Source organism: Dromiciops gliroides, chromosome X (assembly GCF_019393635.1).
Source record: "Dromiciops gliroides isolate mDroGli1 chromosome X, mDroGli1.pri, whole genome shotgun sequence".
NCBI lineage: Eukaryota > Metazoa > Chordata > Mammalia > Microbiotheria > Microbiotheriidae > Dromiciops > Dromiciops gliroides.
Window position 1 is genome coordinate 1,235,544 of NC_057867.1, and position 19,856 is coordinate 1,255,399.

At 50.5% G+C, this 19,856-nt stretch overlaps 2 protein-coding genes, 1 long non-coding RNA gene and 2 other non-coding genes across 10 annotated transcripts; 3 read left to right on the forward strand and 2 right to left on the reverse strand.

The window, feature by feature from the left end:
• The first annotated feature begins 544 nt into the window (after window positions 1-544).
• On the forward strand, window positions 545-12,462 carry LOC122734054 (tyrosine-protein phosphatase non-receptor type 18-like). 6 transcript variants are annotated; one of them, XM_043974729.1, is made up of 5 exons: window positions 545-617; window positions 9,093-9,326; window positions 9,413-9,440; window positions 9,578-9,685; window positions 9,780-9,993. In XM_043974729.1, the coding sequence occupies exons 1-5, from the start codon at window positions 588-590 to the stop codon at window positions 9,845-9,847; spliced, it is 468 nt and encodes a 155-aa protein (XP_043830664.1). In that variant the 5' UTR covers window positions 545-587; the 3' UTR covers window positions 9,848-9,993. The 6 variants fall into 6 exon arrangements, with proteins under 6 accessions (XP_043830664.1, XP_043830663.1, XP_043830662.1 ...); XM_043974728.1 differs by lacking the exons at window positions 545-617; window positions 9,780-9,993 and adding exons at window positions 632-1,084; window positions 12,331-12,462; XM_043974727.1 differs by lacking the exon at window positions 545-617 and adding an exon at window positions 632-1,084.
• Window positions 11,242-13,762, reverse strand: IMP4 (IMP U3 small nucleolar ribonucleoprotein 4). Its single transcript, XM_043974726.1, has 9 exons — window positions 13,623-13,762; window positions 13,270-13,378; window positions 13,089-13,172; window positions 12,896-13,005; window positions 12,669-12,801; window positions 12,404-12,558; window positions 12,153-12,247; window positions 11,985-12,058; window positions 11,242-11,851 (listed from the first exon to the last, which is right to left on the reverse strand). Exons 1-9 carry the CDS (start codon window positions 13,623-13,625, stop codon window positions 11,742-11,744), a joined length of 873 nt encoding a protein of 290 aa, XP_043830661.1. The 5' UTR covers window positions 13,626-13,762; the 3' UTR covers window positions 11,242-11,741.
• A 204-nt stretch (window positions 13,763-13,966) lies between these two features.
• LOC122734056 lies at window positions 13,967-15,079 on the forward strand. Its single transcript, XR_006353988.1, has 2 exons — window positions 13,967-14,105; window positions 14,788-15,079. It is a non-coding gene; the product is annotated as an uncharacterized LOC122734056 (long non-coding RNA).
• A 3,584-nt stretch (window positions 15,080-18,663) lies between these two features.
• Window positions 18,664-18,735, forward strand: TRNAE-UUC. Its single transcript has one exon. It is a non-coding gene; the product is annotated as a tRNA-Glu (tRNA).
• Window positions 18,736-19,153: 418 nt separating this feature from the next.
• TRNAE-UUC lies at window positions 19,154-19,225 on the reverse strand. Its single transcript has one exon. It is a non-coding gene; the product is annotated as a tRNA-Glu (tRNA).
• Between the last annotated feature and the right edge of the window lie 631 nt (window positions 19,226-19,856).

Genomic DNA, 19,856 nt, shown 5'->3' on the forward strand with positions numbered 1-19,856 from the left:
CCCCCGTCCCCCCGCCTCTCCCTCCTCCAGCCTCACGCTCCGGGGGCGGGGCTAGGTGCACCAGACGTCCTCTCGGCCAATACGGCGCCTGGACTGTCGTTTGTCCCGCCCCGGGATTTAACCGACACCTCCTGCGGGCCAAAGAACCTGCTGGGAACAGAGAGAACTAGCCTCGGTTCCGCTGCCCGCCACCTCCCCTCCCCTCAGGGCTGTCTGGGCCTATTTCGCCCATTGGGGACTATGCCTGGCAGTACTACCGCGGACCGATGGGCAGGCTGAGAACGCCCGTTCCCTCTTCTTTTTCCTGGGCCCGCCTAAGCCAATCCCGCCCACCCCCGGGTCATCCTTCCAGAAACCTCTCACGGGCCAATGAGAGAGAGCTTCGAGCGCCCGGAGAGCACCGTCAGCCCCTCCCTTCCCTCTCCTGGGGAACTGAGGACGCGGGGGGCGGGTCTACCCCGCCTGGCCTGGAGCCGCGGGCTCTCATTGGCCACAAACCTGAGGGCGTTCCCCGTACTGCCTCGCTCTGGAAACGGTTGGGCGGTGCCCGCGCGCGCACGTGCACGCGTGCGCAGCTTGGTCGAGTTATGCTTGGGGGGCAACTCGGCTGCCTGCAGGTGAGGTGGGCGGGCGGCCGCGGGGGTGCGTGCACGCGTGGCCGGCCCCGCCTCCGTCCCGGAGCAGATGCGGGGCAACCCCACGCTTGGTCGTCTCCGGCCCTGTCTCCCCGCACCTTTTTCCTCTCGTAAGCCCCGTCCCTAGCCCAGGGACACATGGCATGGGGGGGGGGGGGGCCTGCGCGCACACGGGCCTCCCCCAGGCCTCGGCTCCTTCTAGCCGTCCCCGCGCTTCTCCGGACGCCTGGGGCCTCTCTTCCAGGGGCCTGGAAGTTGCCTGAATGCTGCAGCCCCCAGGGAGTCTCTTAGCCACGGCGGGGCGGGGCGCCTTGCTGGCTGCTGCCCTTCTGGAAGCGGAAGCCAACACGGAGGCCATCCCTGCTCGCAGTTTCCATTTGACTTGGTGGTGGAGAACGTTCAGGGTCCCCAGTAAGAGAGGACAGAGTACAGACCGACCAGGAAATGCAGTGAGTGTGAGCCCCGTCACTAGTAGGGGACGGGCACTTCTGCAGCTGACAACGGATAAAAAGCGTCCAAGTCATATATATAATGTCAAACGAGATAATATTTACGGAATGTCATCTCATTTGAGACTCACCACAACCCTCCGAGGTAAGGGCTATGATTAGTGAAACAGGCAGACAGAGGTTCAGGCCACACAGCTAGTATCTGAGGCCAGATTAGGGATTCAGGACTCCACGCCCACAGCTCTAACCACCAGGCTGCCTCCTTTACCTGTCCCTGAAGTGTGTGCCGAGGCATCTCCTAGTCAAATGGGCAGTAGAGGACAAAATGGAGTTATATTCTCTCCAAAATCTGTTTTCGATGCTGTCTACAATTAACTATGTCTAAAACAGAACGTAGCCTCCCCCCCAAAACAAAACAAAGCCACCCAAACCCTTGTTTTTGTTGTGGTGAAGTTGTTATTCAGTCATGCTCGATTCTCTGTGACCCCGTTTGAGATCTTCTTCTTTTTTTTTTTAATTAATAAAGTATTTAATTTTTTCCCATTACATGTAAAGATAGTTCTCAACTTTTGTTTATACAAGCTTTCCAATTTCAGATTTTTCTCCCTCCCTCCCCCCCCCCTCCCCTAGACAGCAGGTAATCTGATATGGGTTTTTTATATATATATATATATATATATATATATATATATATATATACACTTAATAACATTAATCCTACTTCTGCATTAGTCATGTTATAAGAGAAAAAATCAGAGCAATGATGAAAAACCTCATTTGAGATCTTAAAGATACTGGAGAGATTTGTCATTTCCTTCTCCAGTTCATCTTGCAAATGAGGAAACTGAGGCAAACAGGGTCAAGCAACTACAACAAAAAATTTCTGGAAACAACTCTAATTCCAGTCTCCCAGATTAAAAACTTCAGAACTGTCCTTATTTCCTCCCTCCCTCTCACACCACACCAGTTGCCAAATCTTAGCACATCATCTCTCAGATCTGTCCCTTGCTTGCCACCATCCTAGTTCGGGGCCTGTGGGATACTATGGCTTTAGCCGTCTGGTCTGGTCATACAAGGAAAGCTAACTTCCCGTTGACCCCCTTAGGGAACCTGGCCTCTCATTCACTCCCTTATATAAGGGAAAGTATGTGCACATTCACATCTTCCTGGCACATGCTAGGTAGTTAGCCTGTCCTGGGCAGTTTCAAGGGATTTTGTCATCAATAGTTTCCCAGGGAAGCACGTGTGTACACCTGGTCTTTCTTATGCATGCTTTTTTTGCTCCTCCCTATAAAAGGGGGTCTCTTCGTGTAGAGAACTCCGAGGGCCAGAGGCCTTTTCTGAAGTTCCCCTCCCCGGTGTGATGCCCAGACCTTTAGGCATGTCAAGGATCTGTTAAAGTGTTCTGAGAATCAAAGCCAGGGAGTGAGGAAGACAGAACAACAAAAGTTCTCATGGCCATAAGATTAAACAAGAAGCCAGGTGGTCTCACTATCTTGTATATGCAGTAACTGTCAATTATAATTTGATGAATGGTTTTGTTATTCAAAAAATGTTATCATGAACTCATGCTTTGCTTTACTACAAGAGAATTGTTAAGCTGGGAAATAAAGTAGTGGTAGCAGAGTAGAGTCTGCTGCATTTTAGAAAGAACTGCCTCCTGTCCTTCATCTCTCCTTCTGCCCCCTTTTTCGTTCCCCAGATCTGAAGCGCTGGCCGCTTCATCTTAGAACCACTGGCAGTCACAGACTTCTGTTAGCCATGTGTGAGTGGCTTATAATAAATCTTTCTCTATTTGCAATGCTGGCTCTTCTGGCCTCTTTCTTCGATATCTTTTACCTCGGCTTACATGGGGAACTTATTCTCCCAAGACTTATCCAACTGGGCCTCGTTATTTATTACCCTTACTAGCACATAATTCAGTCTCAACAGCCAATCTGTTTTCCACACCGATGGCAAAACATTTCCCAAAGTCACAGGTTTCACCAAACCACTCTTTTGTTCCAGACACTTTGCCAGGAGGCACAATCGGCCTGAAACTGAAGGCATTCTGTAATCCAGTTCTTACCAACCTTGCCAGAAATTTTTCTGTTAACATTGTATCAGGGCAGCTAGGTGGCGCAGTGGATAGAGCACTGGCCCTGGATTCAGGAGTACCTGAGTTCAAATCCGGCCTCAGACACTTAACACTTACTAGCTGTGTGACCCTGGGCAAGTCACTTAACCCCAATTGCCTCACTAAAAAAAAAACAAAAAACATTGTATCTTCCACATCAACCCTCCCACCCTGCCCCCCAAGAAGACCTTTCAATGGATCCATCCATCCCCACTAAGCTATGTCTCATATCTGTGGCTAAACCTGAGAAGGTCACATACAATTTGTGTTTTCATTTCTTTTCTCACTCTGTAACCTTTTAAAATATGGCTTCAGACCTGATCGTTCAACTGAAACTGCTCTTTCCAAAGTTCTTAATTGCTTTTTCTAAACCCTCATTTTTTTTGCCCTCTCTGCAGCTTTGACACTGTAGATCACCCTCTTCTCCTGAATTCTCTCTCCTCACCAGGCTCCCTCCTGGTTCCCCTTCTGAGAACTGACTGCTCTTTCTCACTTTCCTATATTGGATCTTCATTCAGGTCTGGGTACCCTCCAAGACTCTGTCCTAGGCCCTCTTCTCCCTCTGTACTCCCATCAGCTCCCATGATTTCTTTTATCATCTCTGTGCAGATGAATTTCAGCTATTCCTTTTGGTTATTTCAAGCCAGATTGTCCATAGACAGTAAACTCAAGCATGTCCAAAAAGGAGTTCCTCTTTCCCTTCCAACTCTCCCCTCTTCCTGTGGCGTATACCACTATCCTCTCAGTCAGCCAGGCTCTCAACCTTTCACTCTGTCTCATCCCACCCTCCCCAGCCCCCCATCCAATATTTCTGGAACAAGGGTTATAGGGTGTTCAGGAGGACTAGCAGCTCTGGTGTGAGGCCTTGTTGAGTCCTTTTCAAGGCTGCTCATCTACCTCTGAGGGCCATCTGCTTGACCTAACTCTCACATCTGGCTCCAAGAAGCTGTAGCTTGCACAGTGGTCACATCACCAGGAAACCATCTTGGCAGACAGGCCTTGAGGGTAACAGGCCTCAAACCCATTAGGTGAATTTGGAAGATGTGTACCCCAAGCATGTAAAAACTTCCCCTGGTGGAATGAGTGTCTGAAGCAGATGCTGTGGTCAGACATTAAAGAGACCGCTGCATTCCTGGCAATCGCCCACCACCCTGCCTTCTGGGGTCTAAATTATTACTCTGTATATATTAATGGCTATTTATATAATGGCTATTGTACCTGTTTTAGCATTAAGTATTTATTATTTGTTTTTGTTTGTGGGGTTTTTTTGGTGAGGCAATTGGGGTAAGTTTCAAGTGTCTGAGGCTGGATTTGAACTCAGGTCCTCCTGACTCCAGGGCTGATGCTATACCCACTTCGCCACCTAGCTGCCCCTTTTATTCTCTTTTGATAGAGGCTGGTCAGTCACTATACACTGATCAAAGCTAATTGGGTAGCATCCTTCAGAATTGACACGGCTTGAGGGGGGTTCCATATTAAAATGATCTCTACAGACTACTATCCAAAAGACTATCGCCTAGCAAAGTCCAAAGAACTAGACAAAAGAGTAGATAGATCTCCATTCCTTTCGTGCCTTTGGGCTAGCCCTGAGATTAGAACTTTCTCAAGAGCTGATCTTTCTGAGGGGGGTGAGGGAGAAGAAGACACCTAAAACTGGGTCCCTAGGTCCCCAAGAAATTAATTATTCATAATTATTTTCTCACATATTGAACCAGGCCTGCATTCTGATATAAATCCCACCCAGTCATATGATCTTATTGTGATATGTTGCTGGAATATCTTTGCTAGTATTTTCTTTAAAATTTTTGCATTGACATTCATTAAGAAAATTGGCCTTGGGCCTCACCACAAAAAAAAAAAAAAAGAAAATTGGCCTATAGTTTTGTTTCTCTTGTTTTTGCTCTCCTATGTTAAGGTATTGATAACTACAAATTTTCTGAGAACTGACTGATTTCCCCACCTAGTCCCCCTGGCCAGGCAGGTGAATTGCCTAGTGCTAAGAGTCTTTGTCAGACTCTTTTGTTTTTGTTTGTCTCTTTGTTTTGGTGGGCAGTGAGGGTTAAGTGACTTGCCCAAGGTCACACAGCTAGTAAGTGTCAAGTGTCTGAGGCTGGATTTGAACTCAAGTCCTCCTAAAAACAGGGCTGGTGTTTTATCCACTGCGACACCTAGCTGCCCCCTAATTCCAGGCTCTTGATAGACTTATGGACCTTCCCCCACCTTACTCCCCAGACTTTATGTTATTATGTAAAAGGGTCCACCTACATTAAGTATTTTCTATTTAGAGTTAAGTAATGTCTATACTTAACTCAGGAGCAGTTCTATGGTTTCTTTTGTTAAAGGTTCATTTACATTAAGTAGTTAGTAGTTTCTGTACTGACTTTTTGAGACTTCTGGAGCAGTCTTTTGGTTCCCTTTTGTTCTGTTACTCCATAAAAATCCTGTCCTTGGTTCCCATCTTTGGGCATTCCTAGCTTCTTGCTTTGGGATACCATGAGCTATAGTTCCTCTGCCCTGATTAAAGACCTTATTTTCTCCTATATTGATTGTTTCCTTAATTTACAGGTTAACAGTATCAAAACCATATTTGTGTCATCAAAGGAATTTGGTAGGACTCTTTCTTTATGTATTTTTTCAAATAGTTTACAAAGTATTAGAATTAAATGTTCTAATGAGACATTAATACACTCGTGGTAAAGTTGTAAACTGATTCAAACATTCTGTAGAGCAATTTGGAACTAAGGCCAAAGGGCTAGAAAACTATGCATACTCTTTGACCTAGTAATATCACTACTGGGTTGGTATCCAAAAAGAGAGAATTAAATGTCTTTCACCATTTGGTAGAATTCACTAGTAAATCCATCTGGTCCTGGGGATTTTTTCTTAGGGAGCTCCATTTCACTTAGACTGTCAGTTTTACTGGTCTATAATTGGGCAAAATAAGTATTAATCATTGCTTTAATTTCATCTTCATTGGTGCAATTACCCTTTTCATTTTTTATACTAGTAATTTTTTTTTTAAATAAAATTAACCGGGCAGCTAGGTGGCACAGTGGATAAAGCACTGGCCCTGGATTCAGGAGGACCTGAGTTCAAATCCGGCCTCAGACACTTAACACTTACTGGCTGTGTGACCCTGGTCAAGTCACTTAACCCCCATTGCCTCAGCAAAAATAAATAAATAAAATTAACCAATGGTTTATCTATTTTACTGTTTCCCCCCATAAAACCAGCTCCTAGTTTTATTTATTAGTTGGTTAATTTTCCACTTTAAATTCTATCAATCTTTCTTTTGATCTTTAGGGTTTTCAATTTGGTATTTAATTGGAGATTTTCAATTTGTTCTTTTCTCTAGTTTTCCTAGTTGTGTGTCCAATTTATTGATCTGCTCTTTATCTCTTTTATTGATGTATCTATTTAGAGATAGAAATTTTCCCCTAAGTACTGCTTTGGAGCAGCTAGATGGCGCAGTAGATAGAGCACAGGCCCTGGAGTCAGGAGTACCTGAGTTCAAATCCGCCCTCAGACACTTAACACTTACTAGCTGTGTGACCCCGGGCAAGTCACTTAACCCCAATTGCCTCACTAAAAAAAAAGAAAAGAAAAGAAAAGAAGTACTGCTTTGGCTGCATCCCACAAATTTTGGAATATTGTCTCTTTGTTGTCATTCTATTTAATGAAATTATTGGGGGCAGCCAGGTGGCGTAGTGGATAAGCACTGGCCCTGGATTCAGGAGTTCCTGAGTTCAAATCCAGCCTCAGACACTTACTAGCTGTGTGACCTTGGGCAAGTCACTGCCCTGCAAAAAACAAAACAAACAAACAAAAGTCAAAAGGGGCAGCTAGGTGGCACAGTGGATAGAGCGCTGGCCCTGGATTCAGGAGTACCTGAGTTCAAATCTGGCCTCAGACACTTACTAGCTGTGTGACCCTGGGCAAGTCACTTAACCCCCATTGCCCTGCTAAAATAAAAAAAAAATTTTTTTTTAAATGAAATTATCGATTGTTTCTAAGACTTGTTCTTTGACCCACTCATTCTTTAGGGTTAGATGTGAGGAATTGGGGGATGAGTTGACTCCTCTCAGTGGGAATGAAGCTGATTATCTGGAATAGTCTGGGTGTATACCCACAGGTGATTAGCAAGGGTTCAGCTTGAGAGATTTTGGTCTGGGAGAATCTATAGTATAGTATAGGGAAGTTTTGGGCAGAAGGGTGGGAATTGTAGATTGTAAATTGTAACCCTTGAAAGAGTGAGTGGCCATTTCCTCAAACCTGCATCCTTGTTCACTCTGAGAGGGGTGGCCCATTCTCTCGAGAAATGACAATAAATGAGCCTTTGACACATCACCAATGCTGAGTTCCAGAAGTTTATTGGAGTGATTTTTTCTCACATTAGATTATATAGTTTCCAATTAACTTCTTTTTGTGTGTGTGTGCCATTTCTATATAGTGTTTGACAGCTTGAATTTATTGCTTCAAAAACTGCCCTTTGGCTATTTTCGATGTCTCTTCTGTCTAAACTGGACCCCAAACTGTTCCTTAGACTTGACACATCTCTTGCCTCCTTGTATTTGTCTGCTTCCTTTATGCCAGGCATCCTTAACCATTTTGGGTGTCCCCAATCCCTCTGGCAGTCTGGTGAGATGAATGCACCTTTTGTTAGAATACTGTCTTTAAGTGCACGGACTGAAATAGAGCATTACAAAAGAAACCAATGATGTTGAGATAGTTGTCAAAAGATTTTCAAAAACCCGTTCTTCGTGGAGCCTCGATCAAGGATCCCTGCTTTAAGCCTTAGCTCAGGGGCTTCCTCTTGCATGAAGCCTTCCAGGCCACTGGCTCTGCTGCTTCTTCTCCAATAACTTTCTAAGTGTCCCAGCATTTGAAGCCTGAGCTTCCGGCCACCAAGGCCAGTATTTTGCCCACTGCGTGCTGCCTCTCCAGCAAAGCCAATGAGATGGTCATCTGGGGCCCCATAGTTTAGACATTTATGGCAGCTACTCAGGGTCCCCTGGTCGTGGAGCTCCTTCATGGCCAAGCTTTAGGCTGGGAGTTGGAGTGCTCTGGATCTGTGTGGGAATGCTCATTCGGACCCTTGAGTGCATGCCTAGGGGGATGGACATCAGGAGGCTTCAGCTCAGGATCTGCCTAGACCAGGCCGGTGTCCTGGATCTTGGCCACAGTGGAGCTCCACTGGAGCTGGGGCATTCTTCCCCTTTCCCAGGCCAGGCCTTCCTCTGGGCCCCTGACCGCCTAGAAGGACCTCCTCCCACTGGCAGCATCTCTGACATTAGCCAGGAATGCTCTGAGGCTTGGGCCAAGGGCCTCCACTGTGAAGTGGGGCTGCTTCACGTCACAGCCTGGGCTGGGCTGGGCTTGGCTAGACAACACTTCCTGAGAGGAAGCTCAGGGGCCCAGGAGGCTCACTCTTCCCCCAGAGCTAGCAGCTTCTCTGTGTTACCAGGTACAGCGATCCCTTTGGTCCTGCTTCAGCTTGGGGTGGGGGGCAGCTTCTTGCTGGGTCCTAGGGGAACTTAGTACCTCTGTCTTCCCTACCCCGCATGGCATCAGGCACTTTCTCTTCCTCCTGATCCGAGGGATAGGGAGGCCCTATTTCCTTCAGTGCTTAGCCCTCTATGCCTACTGAAGTGTCTGGGACACTGAGCCTTCCCTTCTCACTAGGACCCTTTCTTCCTCTCAAAGAAAGGTGAGTTGAAGAGATGAATTCCCAGCTCTAAACGTGAGTTGATGATGCTGGCTTCAGGAGGGCCCAGGATACAAGGGAAGACCTGTTTGCCTGCCTCTCAGCCCCTATCCCCATCCTGGGATGGGATCCACTTCCTGCCACTCCTTCCAGGTGCTTTCAGTTCCTCACTGTTCATTTTCTTTCAGGGACTTAAATCAGTCATGGCTGCAACGTACGCCTCCATCCAGAAGCGAGGTCACGCTCCAACACCAGGAGCAGCCTGTGACCCTACAGAAGCCGAGCTCGAGGGGGCTGTGTACAGCACCGTCAAGCCCAGGGCCCTGCGGGGAGCATCTGGGACCCTCACGGAATACACTGCAGTGGCCTCGGAGAGCCCAGCATGCTCTTCACCAGGTTCTGGGAGGCCCCTGCTGTCCCTGGTAAGTGACAAAGCTGGCTGCCAGGGTCATGCTGAGCAGGGCAGTTCCCCAGGCCCCCTCCCAATAACCGCCTTCCTTCTTCCCAGGTCGTTGCCCCCAGCACTGCACGGAAAGGTAAGTGTGGGACAGGAATTTGGAGTTGGCTGGAGGTGGAGAGACCAGCTGGGACCTGATGGGGAGCTTGGGGACCAGGCAGTTCCCCAGGAGCCTCGGAACTCTGACCTGGGCTTCCATGGGATCTTTCCCAACAGCAAGCACCCCCTCCAGGAACTGCCCTGGGCCAGAGGCCTATGAGGACGTGACAGACACTGCAGTTCCAGGCCTGGGTCCCAGCGGCCTCCAGCCCAGCAGCAGTCTTGGTGAGTTGAGCCATGGATCACATAGGTTTTCTTCTGCCACCTCTCTCACCGTCCCAAGTCTTTCTTAGGTCTCAGTCCTTCCCTCTTCCCCCAGGTTTCAACATTCGAATTGGGAAACCAAAAGGTCCCCGGGATCCTCCAGCTGAGTGGACTCGAATGTAGGAAGCCTGTGACGGATTCCTGCCCATCTGCCTGAAGGCTGGGCCCGACTAAGGCAGCTTCAGCTCTGGTCCATTAGGCACATACAGAGGGGGGGCAGGTGGGCAGCCAAACAAGTTCCCTTTCCCAATAAAGTTTTCCCCATCTTGGATGAGGTGTCCTTGTACCCCTACCTTCCACCACTTTGGGGTTCTGGGCCTAGGGTACATATGAAGGTCTGTGCCAAAGAATCTTGGTCCTGAGCCCCACTGTGCAACTATCTTGGGGCACTCTTGTGGGATAGATATAATAACCCCCATCACCCCTACCCTACTCTGGTTTGACCCCTAAGGAGATGTAATTTGCATGGCATATGGCTGTTGTTCTCCTCCTGCCCAGGCCCTGGGGCTATCCCAACTGCCACTCATACTTCCCAATCCAACAGCTGAGGCTTTTGTCCAGAACAAGCTCCTGGTGTCTGTGCTTGGCCTGTTGCTGGCTAATATGTTTATGACTTATACAAAGAAAATCAAGGGCATGCTCATCAAACTAGCCTATTACATTGATACTGTGCCGAAAAATCTTCATAGATTTGAGCATCAGAACGTACAAAGTGGAAATTCAAGAGAAATAAATGTAACCTCTTACTTGGGTTAACAGCCCCCACCCCCGCCAAGATGGAAAAAACAGGCTTAAATGAGCAATTTGAAAGATGAAAGGGTCTTAGTGGACCACAAGGTCTGCAGAGTGGCACAAGCACTCACTTTATCTTTGGCTGCAGGAAGAGGCTGAGCTTCCAGGAGCTCCTCCTTAGGAGGTGATTGCAGGGCCCCTCTGGCCTTGTCACAGCTAGAATATTATACTGAGTTGCAAGCCCCATTTTAAAAATAATGACTTTAGGGGCAGCTAGGTGGCGCAGTGGATATAGCACCGGCCCTGGAGTCAGGAGGACCTGAGTTCAAATTTGGCCTCAGACACAACACTTACTAGCTGTGTGACCTTGAGCAAGTCACTTAACCCCAATTGCCTCACCAAAAAAAAAAAAAAAAAAAAGACCTGCTAAAGTGTGCATGGGAGGCAAGCAGGACGGAGCAGGGCCTCAAGTGCCCTTTCCAGGAAGATGAAGGAAGTGAGAATGTTTAACTGGGAGAAGGTTGGGGGGAGGGGGATGGAGAAGGGATGCCTTGGAAGGCTTAGATTTCTTCTGTTTGGCCTAGAAGGTTTGAATTGGGAACAATGCAGAGCAGAAATTTGGGGTTGATGTGAAGAAAGCCTTCCTAAGTATAAGAAGTCTCCAAGTGGAATAGGCTGCCTTGGGAGGTAGGAGTCATGACCCTCATTAGGGAAGGTCAAGCCCAGGGCTTTACCTGTGGATATGGGTTGAACCAAATGGCCACGCTTAAAAAAATAATTTTTAAAACACCCCTCCCCCAAGCCAGGCAACACCTCACTATCTGTTCCCCCAGGCTGTAAGGCATGTGGCATTGTCCCACATAGGGCCCAGCTCCCCCAAATCCAACCCTGACCCGAAAGATATTTCTTGATTATGGCCTGGATTCCTGTACGCAGGCCAACTCCCTAGCTTCCATCCATCTCTGACCCTGTGAACAGCTAGGTTCCAAAGAGAATGGTTCCTTGGATGTCCCTGACTCGGTGCCAATTTCCCCTGGCTTCTGTTCCGTTCAGAGAACCCCTGCCTGTATCCAGGCCAAAGGATGCCAGAGAAGAATTTTCAGTGTCCTCCATAGTCAATCCAAAAGCCTTTGGCACCAGCTAATTGTAATACTTATATCCCCATGGTGCCCTGAGCACAAGGCCCCAGAAACACAGAGAGGTACAGGAGAGGAGGGAACTTTAATGACAACAATCAAGGCTGGTTTCTTGAAGTCTTGTCTTGCTTGGTGGTCCCAAGGGCCTGCTAGACACTGAGGAAGGTCTTCTTTCGGGCTGTGTGGGTATATGGGTGCCAGCGCCACTCCACATCTGCTGTGGCTTCTTGCTCAAGTGTACCCAAGCGGATCATATACACTGCAAAAGCAGAGAGATGTGCTAGGGCCCCAGGCCAAGTCACAGTTACTCACTTCCTAACTTCAGTTGTTTCAAATTTGGAACCACAGGCTCAGCTCCCTGACCTGTTTTTGCCAAACCCTTTTGTACTCACATTTCATCTCAAATCTTGGCCCCACCTCCGTCAGCTCCACTGTGCTATGATCTGGCTTCCGGTACACATGATGACTAGAAGAAGGACAGAAAGGATGTTGTTAACAAGGATGGCCCTTGGGGACATGCCTACTTACCTTCTGCCCTCCAGGGACAGACCCAGACTTACCGAAAAGAAATGTAGTCATCCTGGTTGGCAAAGGTAATAACACGGTGGCTATCATCCTTGGGTACAGGGAAGAGGTGTCGGAGGATATTTGAGACCTGGGGGAAGACAAGATGCTAGAATAAAAGTCCTGACCTGGACGACAGTGTGTCTTTTCTCTTCTTCCCTTTTGTTTTGTCAGACATAACCTAGAGACCATCCCCAGGACTAGCAACTGTCCCTTTGGATGACCGTTCTCCAGCTCTGGGACTTACTCTTTGTCCAAGGCGGGAAGAGAAACCGTGAAAGATAAGGTGGGGAAGGGCTTCTGAGGCAGTGCCAAGGTCAGGAACATCATGCCGCATCACCACATTACACAGTGTGAAGTATGCTGTAGGCCCAAAGGGCAGGTGGCTCACGATAAGGCCCACTGTTGGGAGAGACAGGGAAATATGGAATCTATTCAGGGAGCATCCATCCCCCTCCTACACCTACCACGGGATCCTCCACCAGGTACTCAGGCCCATCCCTTGTGCATACCTGGCGTCCCTCGGTGCTCATGTACCAGCAGGAGATCTGTGACTCCATTGGCTTTACAAGCACGGACAAGAGCTCCCATTTCATGTCGACCTCGGTTCATTCTCTGAGCGCCAGGAAATATCAGCTTCAGCTCCTGTGTGAGAGAAAGCAGAAGAAGCAAGGAATCAGGATGGATTTCCATTCCCCTTTCCATGTCCCCTGACTCCTCCTGCGAGTCAGGTCTGTACCTTGGCAAACATCTTGAGGCGGGAGCTGGGATCTCGAGATGTGGTGATCATGATTCTGGGGTCTTCTACACCTGCCCATCGGTACTCATCATCTTGGTGATTCAAGACACCTTTGGGAGGAGGAGGAAAAAAAGGTCAAGGAGAGTTTCTCAGAGATCCTATTCGGTGAGCCCACCCCGGAGCCCGGTCTCACCTTCACCTCCGGCATCATCAAACTCCAATGCTCCTTGCAGAGTCAGAGCTTCCCGGCGAAGTTCGGTCGGGATGGGCTGATTGTCTGGGGGGAAGGGAAAGAGCCAGTGAGAAGGAGGGGAGGCCGGGAGGGAGCGCTGGGGAAGGCTGGGAAGAAGGGCGCCCCCCCGGGCTGGCCCTACCTTCAAGAGCCCTCTTCAGCCTCAGCTTCTTCTCCTCCAGAAGATGCTGCTTCTGCTCCTGGGCCTTGCGGTACAAATACTCGCGGCGCAGGCGGACCTCGCGTCGAAGCTGCCAAGAGATCGGGGGAAGGGGGTGGGGGGAGCGGAAAAGGGGGCATCAGGGCCTCAGGGTCCGGCCCAGCTCCAGCCAGGCGCCACTCCCCTCCGGCCCCTCTCTCCGGTCCCGGTCCCGGCTCCGGCCCGTCCCCCGCTCTGGCCCCTCTCTCCATTCCCAGCCTCCCCCTCAGCCAGGGGCGCCCGCCGATCCCAGACGCCGACGGCTCCCACCCAACCCACGGACCCCGAGCTCTAACCATGACTGTAGCCGGCTGCCAATTTCAGCTAGGTGACGCTCCTCGTGCGGCGACGGAAGTCCCGCGCGCTTGCGCGACCCTGCCTTCTCCTCCCACGCGGGGGGCGTGGCCAGCGCCGTGCGCGCTTGGCTCCGCCCCCGGCTCGTCGGCTCTTTGGCGCGGGCCAATCCCCCCCTCTCTCGGCCGACCGGCTGCCGGTGGGAGGCGGGCCCTAAGGCCTAGCGAGAGCCAGGGAGTTCCAGCTCCTTTCGCCTCGCCTCCGCCCGCTCCCTGCTCCGGCTTCCGCTCTGAGCGGCCCGGGTCCCGGCCCGGTTCTCAAGCCTCATCACGGCAAGCGAGCTTGTCGCCGGCTGGCAGAAGGGCGCGCGCTGATTGGCTGGCTGCAGGGGAAGGGGCGGGGCACGCAGAGGAAGTCCCGGCGGCCGCCAGGCACTCGAGCAGCTGGAAGGAAAAGGGGCGGCCCTGAACGCCCGAATGGGAGAGGTGCGGGGCCGGCCGCGAGGGGGGACTGAGGCGGGGGTCTGGCCATGCGGCCATGGGATGGCCCCCATGGGAGGACCCCCTTTCCGGCCCTGACCTTAAGGCCGAGGGCTGCTTCTGCCTCTCCACAGCGCGCTGTGCTGGGGCTGCCAAGGCTGGCTGGCAACCCCCTCACCGTGGCTCCCCTCTTCCGGGTCTGCAGCAGATAAGCCGAGGAAGTTAGGGCGCCCCGGGAGGGAAGGGGCGCCTTGTGCCCCGACTCCAAATCCCCTTCCTCAGCGAGCCCGAGCTTGGTCGGCCGGAGTTCCGGGTAATTGTCACAAGGCCTGGAGGCCCCAGGAGGCCCAAGGTGTGATTGACTATGGGGAGCCAGAGTCTGAGTCTGTTTGCTCCGGTGCTTCGGAGGCGGCCGAAGCCTCGGGGGGCTCAGCCCACCGACACCCGCTATCTCGGCATCTTCAGTCCGGGATCTCCTGACCGGATCCCAGACGGAATCTTGTTGCCCAGGGAAGTTTCCGGGCACTTGAGCCACCCTAAGGGAGGGTCCAAACGAAGCGGGTTTCCCGGTCGTTTGAGGGGAGCCCGACTGTTCTCTTTGAACGGACTCCCTCTGGGGTGGAGTGTGAAAGACGCCCCACGGACTTTGCCCCGTGCTCTCGGATTTCATTACTTCCTTTGTTTCTAGGGAGGAAGATACCAGGAAATGCTGCCAGCCTTTAACTAACTATCCTTCTTTCCCCTCCGTGCACCTCCCTCCCCCGCCCTCCTCCTCTTCTGGACAGTCCAGCTCTGTTGTCGACTGGGGAGATTGCTGGGCTCCAGAGCCGAATCGACCGGGGGAGAGCCCAGATTCAAGCTCTGCAACAGGAGAAAAAGAAACTGCTTGAGCAGCTGAAGGGGGCATTGAATGAATATTAGAATGAATACATTCCCTATAATTTGAAGTCCAAATAAATGATTTAGTCACTTGTTTGTCACCCAGTACCTTCTTTCTTTCTAGCCTTTGCCTTCAAATCCTTTCTACTCCTTGACTGTTACTTATCCTGTCTTCCCCTTCCTTACCTCCCTTGGGAATTGCCTAGACTATGAAGCTCAGTTCCCACTTCCTGACATTTAAAGCTATGCCAAGAGAGAGAGAGAAATCAATACTAAACAAAATAACAAGGGGTGTGTGTGTGTGTGTGTGTGTGTGTGTGTGTGTGTGTGTGTGAGAATAGGTGTAAGACCTCAAGAGAAAGGATGACAAAAAGGGGGGATGAAATGTGCCTGTCCCTAGGAAACAGCATGCCTAGAAAGCTATGAAAACTACTTGTAAGTAACATGATTGCTAGAACCAGACTCCTGAAGGAAACAGACACAATCCAGCGTTTTTCAAACCACCAAACTCCAAGTATTTGGGGGCAAAGAACTCCCAGACTCTAGCAAAACTGGAGAACTGGAAAACCCTGGCAGCAATTGGGCTTAGATCTGTGGTTTGCATCCATTTTATGACCTAAATAACAAAAGATCTCCTTAGGGGTTGCTAACTAGCTGAATGGGTCTTTGTTAAGCCAAATACACTACTATAGAAAGAAAGGTCCAGAGTTCTCCCCTGTAGCTTCAGGGCCCCCATCCCAGAAATTTTCCTTCTTCCTGTCAAAAACCCCTTCACCTTAGTCTTTGATTCTCTTAACTTCTGGCCTAGACAACCATTTTCAGCCTCATCTTCCCTGGGGTTTATCCTGACCAGCTGAGGTCCTCAAGCACTCAGCCTGGAATCTCCACCTTATTTGTCCTTTACTGGCCTATGGCTTCGGGCTTCCAGGTAACCTGCTGGTGCTTCTCATCCATCTAATGTTTGAATGAATAAATATGGGCAGGAACCGGGAGTACAAGGTTGTGAGCATTGAAGGGGTGAATTTAAATTTTGGGAAGGACTTTTCCAGAAGGCATAAGTGAATTTATTGAACATTTAGTTTGGCTACCGTTAACTTTGGGTCTGAGCATACTGAGATGACTAAGAAGGTTGGAAAAATGAAAAAATCAAGGATTTTTGAAGTTCATGAAGAGGAAATTGGGCCATATAGCAAGCTCTATTTGTAGCTGAGGTGGGATGGAGGAAGAGGTCAAGGCTGAAGTGGATTGGGGAACTGGAACATGATGCTGTGGCAATTTGTGTGCTGAAGTCCCCTAGTATGAAATTAGGAGTCCTTTGGGAGGAAGGAAGGAGTGCTCTGGAAGGGGAAGATACGATGAGATGGATTGGGTGATTAATTTGTATCCTATGAACCACAAAGGAGAAGGAAATCTTGCTGACTGAAGGTTTTGTGGGAGGAATATGGGGTGTTTTAGGGTGTGAGGGCTTGCTGAGACCTTTTCAGAGCTGCTTATCACCTCTGGTATCCACCTGACTCTCACTTGTGGCTGTAGCTTGGGCATTGGCCACACCCCAGTGTACTGTCTCATCAGACTGGCTAAAGCAGGGTGAGGGTAACCGACAGGCCTCACACTCATCAGTGAATCAGGGGCACATGAAGACCTCCCCTGACGGGATGAGTGGATGAGAACAATTTGTTCCAAGGCTATGAAGCAGATGTGTGGAGTGCTTAGAGCTTGGTCAGACATTACAGATGCCAAGGTCATCCACTGAATGCCAAGGTCATTCTGACTTGTCTTGCTACTGTAAAAAAAATGTTTTAACTATAATCTGAAAAATTATATAACTGTACATATATGAAAAATTATAAGTTTAGAAAAATTATAATTGGGCCGTAAATCCCTTCGTGGTCGCCATTCAAATGTGGAAAGATTTTTATTAATTTGGGGGCCTAATCTGTGGATTTCTGACTGGCTGGCTATCTGACTGCTATTAATTTCCTAAACCAGTCTGTTAGGGCCCTCCCAAAATTGATAAGCAAATGCCTCTTAATTAAATAATCAAAGCAGGGTTTATTTATAAAAATAAACGTAAGAGATAAGGGTAAAGAAATGCAAAGTTATAGACCTGACTGCTTTTAAAATTAGGCAGTTTCGACCTGGAGCCACACCTCGCTGGGACAGGTTCGCCTTCGGTCCTCTCCAACTTTCTCAGTCTTCTCCCTTTCACTCTTTAACTTCTGCTTCACTGCTCCACTCCTTCTAACTCCAAGCCCCCTTCACTTTGTCGACCCCCCTGAAAAGCCCCTTAGCCTCCTCCTACCTCTGGCGGCTCTCTATCATTCCTTTCTGTCCGCCCCCTGTGTCTCCTTACTTCCCTTTTTATTAACTTCTTCTCAGGTGAAACTTGGGCTGGCCGCCCCAGGGCCGGCTGAGCCCCCTGCTGCTCGCCCCGGAGCTGGGGGCTGTGTCTCTCTGGTTTTTCCTGCCTTCCTGCCGGCAGCTTAGCCGGGTTCAGAGCCACCCTCTCCCCCCACCCCCCCGCCCCCAGCTGAAACGGAGGGGGGGCAGCTCTGCTCGAAGAGCCTGAGGCTAATTTTAACGCCTACACTACTGGACTGGTAGAGAAAGTGAGGCTGACCACTTTGTGCACCTCTGCCTCGAATTGATCCATTTGTAAATCAAGACATCACGCGTGACATCATTGGTCCTCTTCTAAACAAAGGATGAACAATAATTGAATTCATTAACTTCCTCCAGCTGTGCTCATCAGTGAGCAATGTGAGCAAGAGCTGAGGAGATGGATGGTGGGGATTGCCAAGGGGTGAGCAGTGAGAGTAAGGACATCTATGTTGCAGTCCCCTATCAAAGGGCAGGGATGGGAGACTGGGCAGGAGGAAGAAGGTGCTGTGGTCCAGCTTGCCTGGAAAGGACGGGTGCCGAATAAATAAATATCTGGGATAGGCTGGAACCAGATGCTAGAAGTTAGTCACTGAAAGCAAGAGTGCATGAATGAACACATGGTTAAATGCACGAAGGAGAAAATTCCCTAAGCACTTGTGAAGTGCCTACTGTGTGCCAGCACACTGTGGATTCAAAGACAAAAACCTAATCTCCCTTGACCTCAAAGAGCTGACTCCACCAGGGGCTACAACATCTGGTCATAGCTAGTCTGATAGCCAGGCCGGGAGGGAGCAGGTGTTTAACCAAGGTCATAGAGATGGGACAGTCTGAAGAGGGCTTTGCACCCCGGTTTTTATCTCTCCAAGTCCAGCATGGGACCTCCCCACCCCGCCCAGCACACAGCTCTGGGCCTCGGGTCGGGAAGACCTCCTCAGACACCAAATGCCGCACAGCATTAGTAAGAGCATCTCCCTCCCAGGGTTGTTGTGTAAGGAGCTTATGAATGCCTGCTTGTGCGCCCCCTTTGGGGTGTTATGGCCTCTTCTCTCCCTGCCTCCCTCCCTCGGGCAATGCAGGGAAGAAAGAGAGTCCAGATTGAGGCCGGACCTCGGCTTCCTAGGGTGCTAATCCGGGCGCTGGTGCCTAATTGGGGTTTGGCCTGCGGCGGGCGGGGGAGGGGGGGCAGAAGAATGGGTACAAGAGTTTGGAGGAGACGCACCCAAAGCCTCTAGGGGGAGTCGTAGACCTAAGCACGGGGTTAGAAAGGATAGATAGAGCACAGGGAGATTTCTATTCGCCGTGTTCCCATATGGTCTAGCGGTTAGGATTCCTGGTTTTCACCCAGGCGGCCCGGGTTCGACTCCCGGTATGGGAAGGTTTGTTTTTTTTTTTTAAACCCCGCCTTGATTGCTATCCGGGGGCGGGCGCAGCGAGCGCCAGAATGTTGCAGAAAGCGCGAGGTCGGGGGAGGAGCAGCTGGGGGCACTTCTTGGAGGAAGGTGCCCTGAGGCAGAGCGCGTGGCCGGAGAGGAAGAAGGGTGGAAGGCAAAGGAGGCCACCCCAAGCCCAGGCAGCCCAGGAAGAGACGAAGTCCATAGAATGCTGTGGGTCTCTTTCCCAGGGTTGTTGTGAAAAGGGAAGAAAACTTGCATGCCCGGTGCCCAGCTTCCGAGGCAGGGGAGTCGGGGGAGAGAGGAGGAGACCGTGGAGCGAAGGCTCCGTTTCCCCCTCCCCGGGCCTTAGGCCAGCAGTCCCCCCAACCCCCCCCCCCCCCAAAAAAAAAGCGCTTGCTCTTCCCATACCGGGAGTCGAACCCGGGTCGCCTGGGTGAAAACCAGGAATCGTGACCGCTAGACCATATGGGAGAACTGCCAGCATCTTGATTTCTCCAAATGTGGACTAAGTGCGCCTCCGGCCCCGCAGCGCCCCCTGCCGCCGCTGGGGCGCTCCGCACGGCCTGGCCCTGCCCCGCCCCACCCCCCCCCCCCATCCGAACAGGGCTCACCCTGACCGCCGCTTCCCAAGGTTGTTGGGATAACCGCACGAGCTGTTCGCACAGCACAAAGCACAATGCCTGGCGAGTAGCAGGCACCATAGAAACTCTCATTCCCGTGACCCAGGCCAAACTTTCTGCTCGCACCAGCGAGGCCATCCCTGCCATCCCTTCCGTCCTCTGCCATCTCCGGCTTCCTAACCGCCCTCTCCCAAGCTGGCACCGAGGAGTGGCTTCTGGATTCTCAGCTTTCTTGACCCTGGCAGTCACCATGTTCCACCTCTAGCTTTCTCTCCTGGTCCTTCTCAGTCTCCTTTGCTGAGTTTCCCCCAGGTCACATCCACCACCCCGGAGTGTCGCCCAGCTCAGTCACCATTTCTATGCAGATGATACCGTTATCTCTATGTCCATTCCTAACTTGCCTCCTTCCTCTTCAACTAGATGCTCCAGAGGCATCACCAACCTAGCAGGTCCATAGCCTCTCCTCAAGTCCCAGTTTGTGA

Coding starts and splice junctions, on each gene's coding strand:
- LOC122734054 (XM_043974727.1), top strand. CDS start 899: ATGCTGCAGCCCCCAGGGAGTCTCTTAGCCACGGCGGGGCGGGGCGCC. Junction 1,085..9,092: donor CAGACCGACCAGGAAATGCA/GTGAGTGTGAGC, acceptor ATTTTCTTTCAG/GGACTTAAATCAGTCATGGC. Junction 9,686..9,779: donor CCAGCCCAGCAGCAGTCTTG/GTGAGTTGAGCC, acceptor CTCTTCCCCCAG/GTTTCAACATTCGAATTGGG.
- IMP4 (XM_043974726.1), bottom strand. Junction 13,006..13,088: donor TGATGATGCCGGAGGTGAAG/GTGAGACCGGGC, acceptor CTCCTCCCAAAG/GTGTCTTGAATCACCAAGAT. Junction 12,059..12,152: donor GATGACTACATTTCTTTTCG/GTAAGTCTGGGT, acceptor TCCTTCTTCTAG/TCATCATGTGTACCGGAAGC.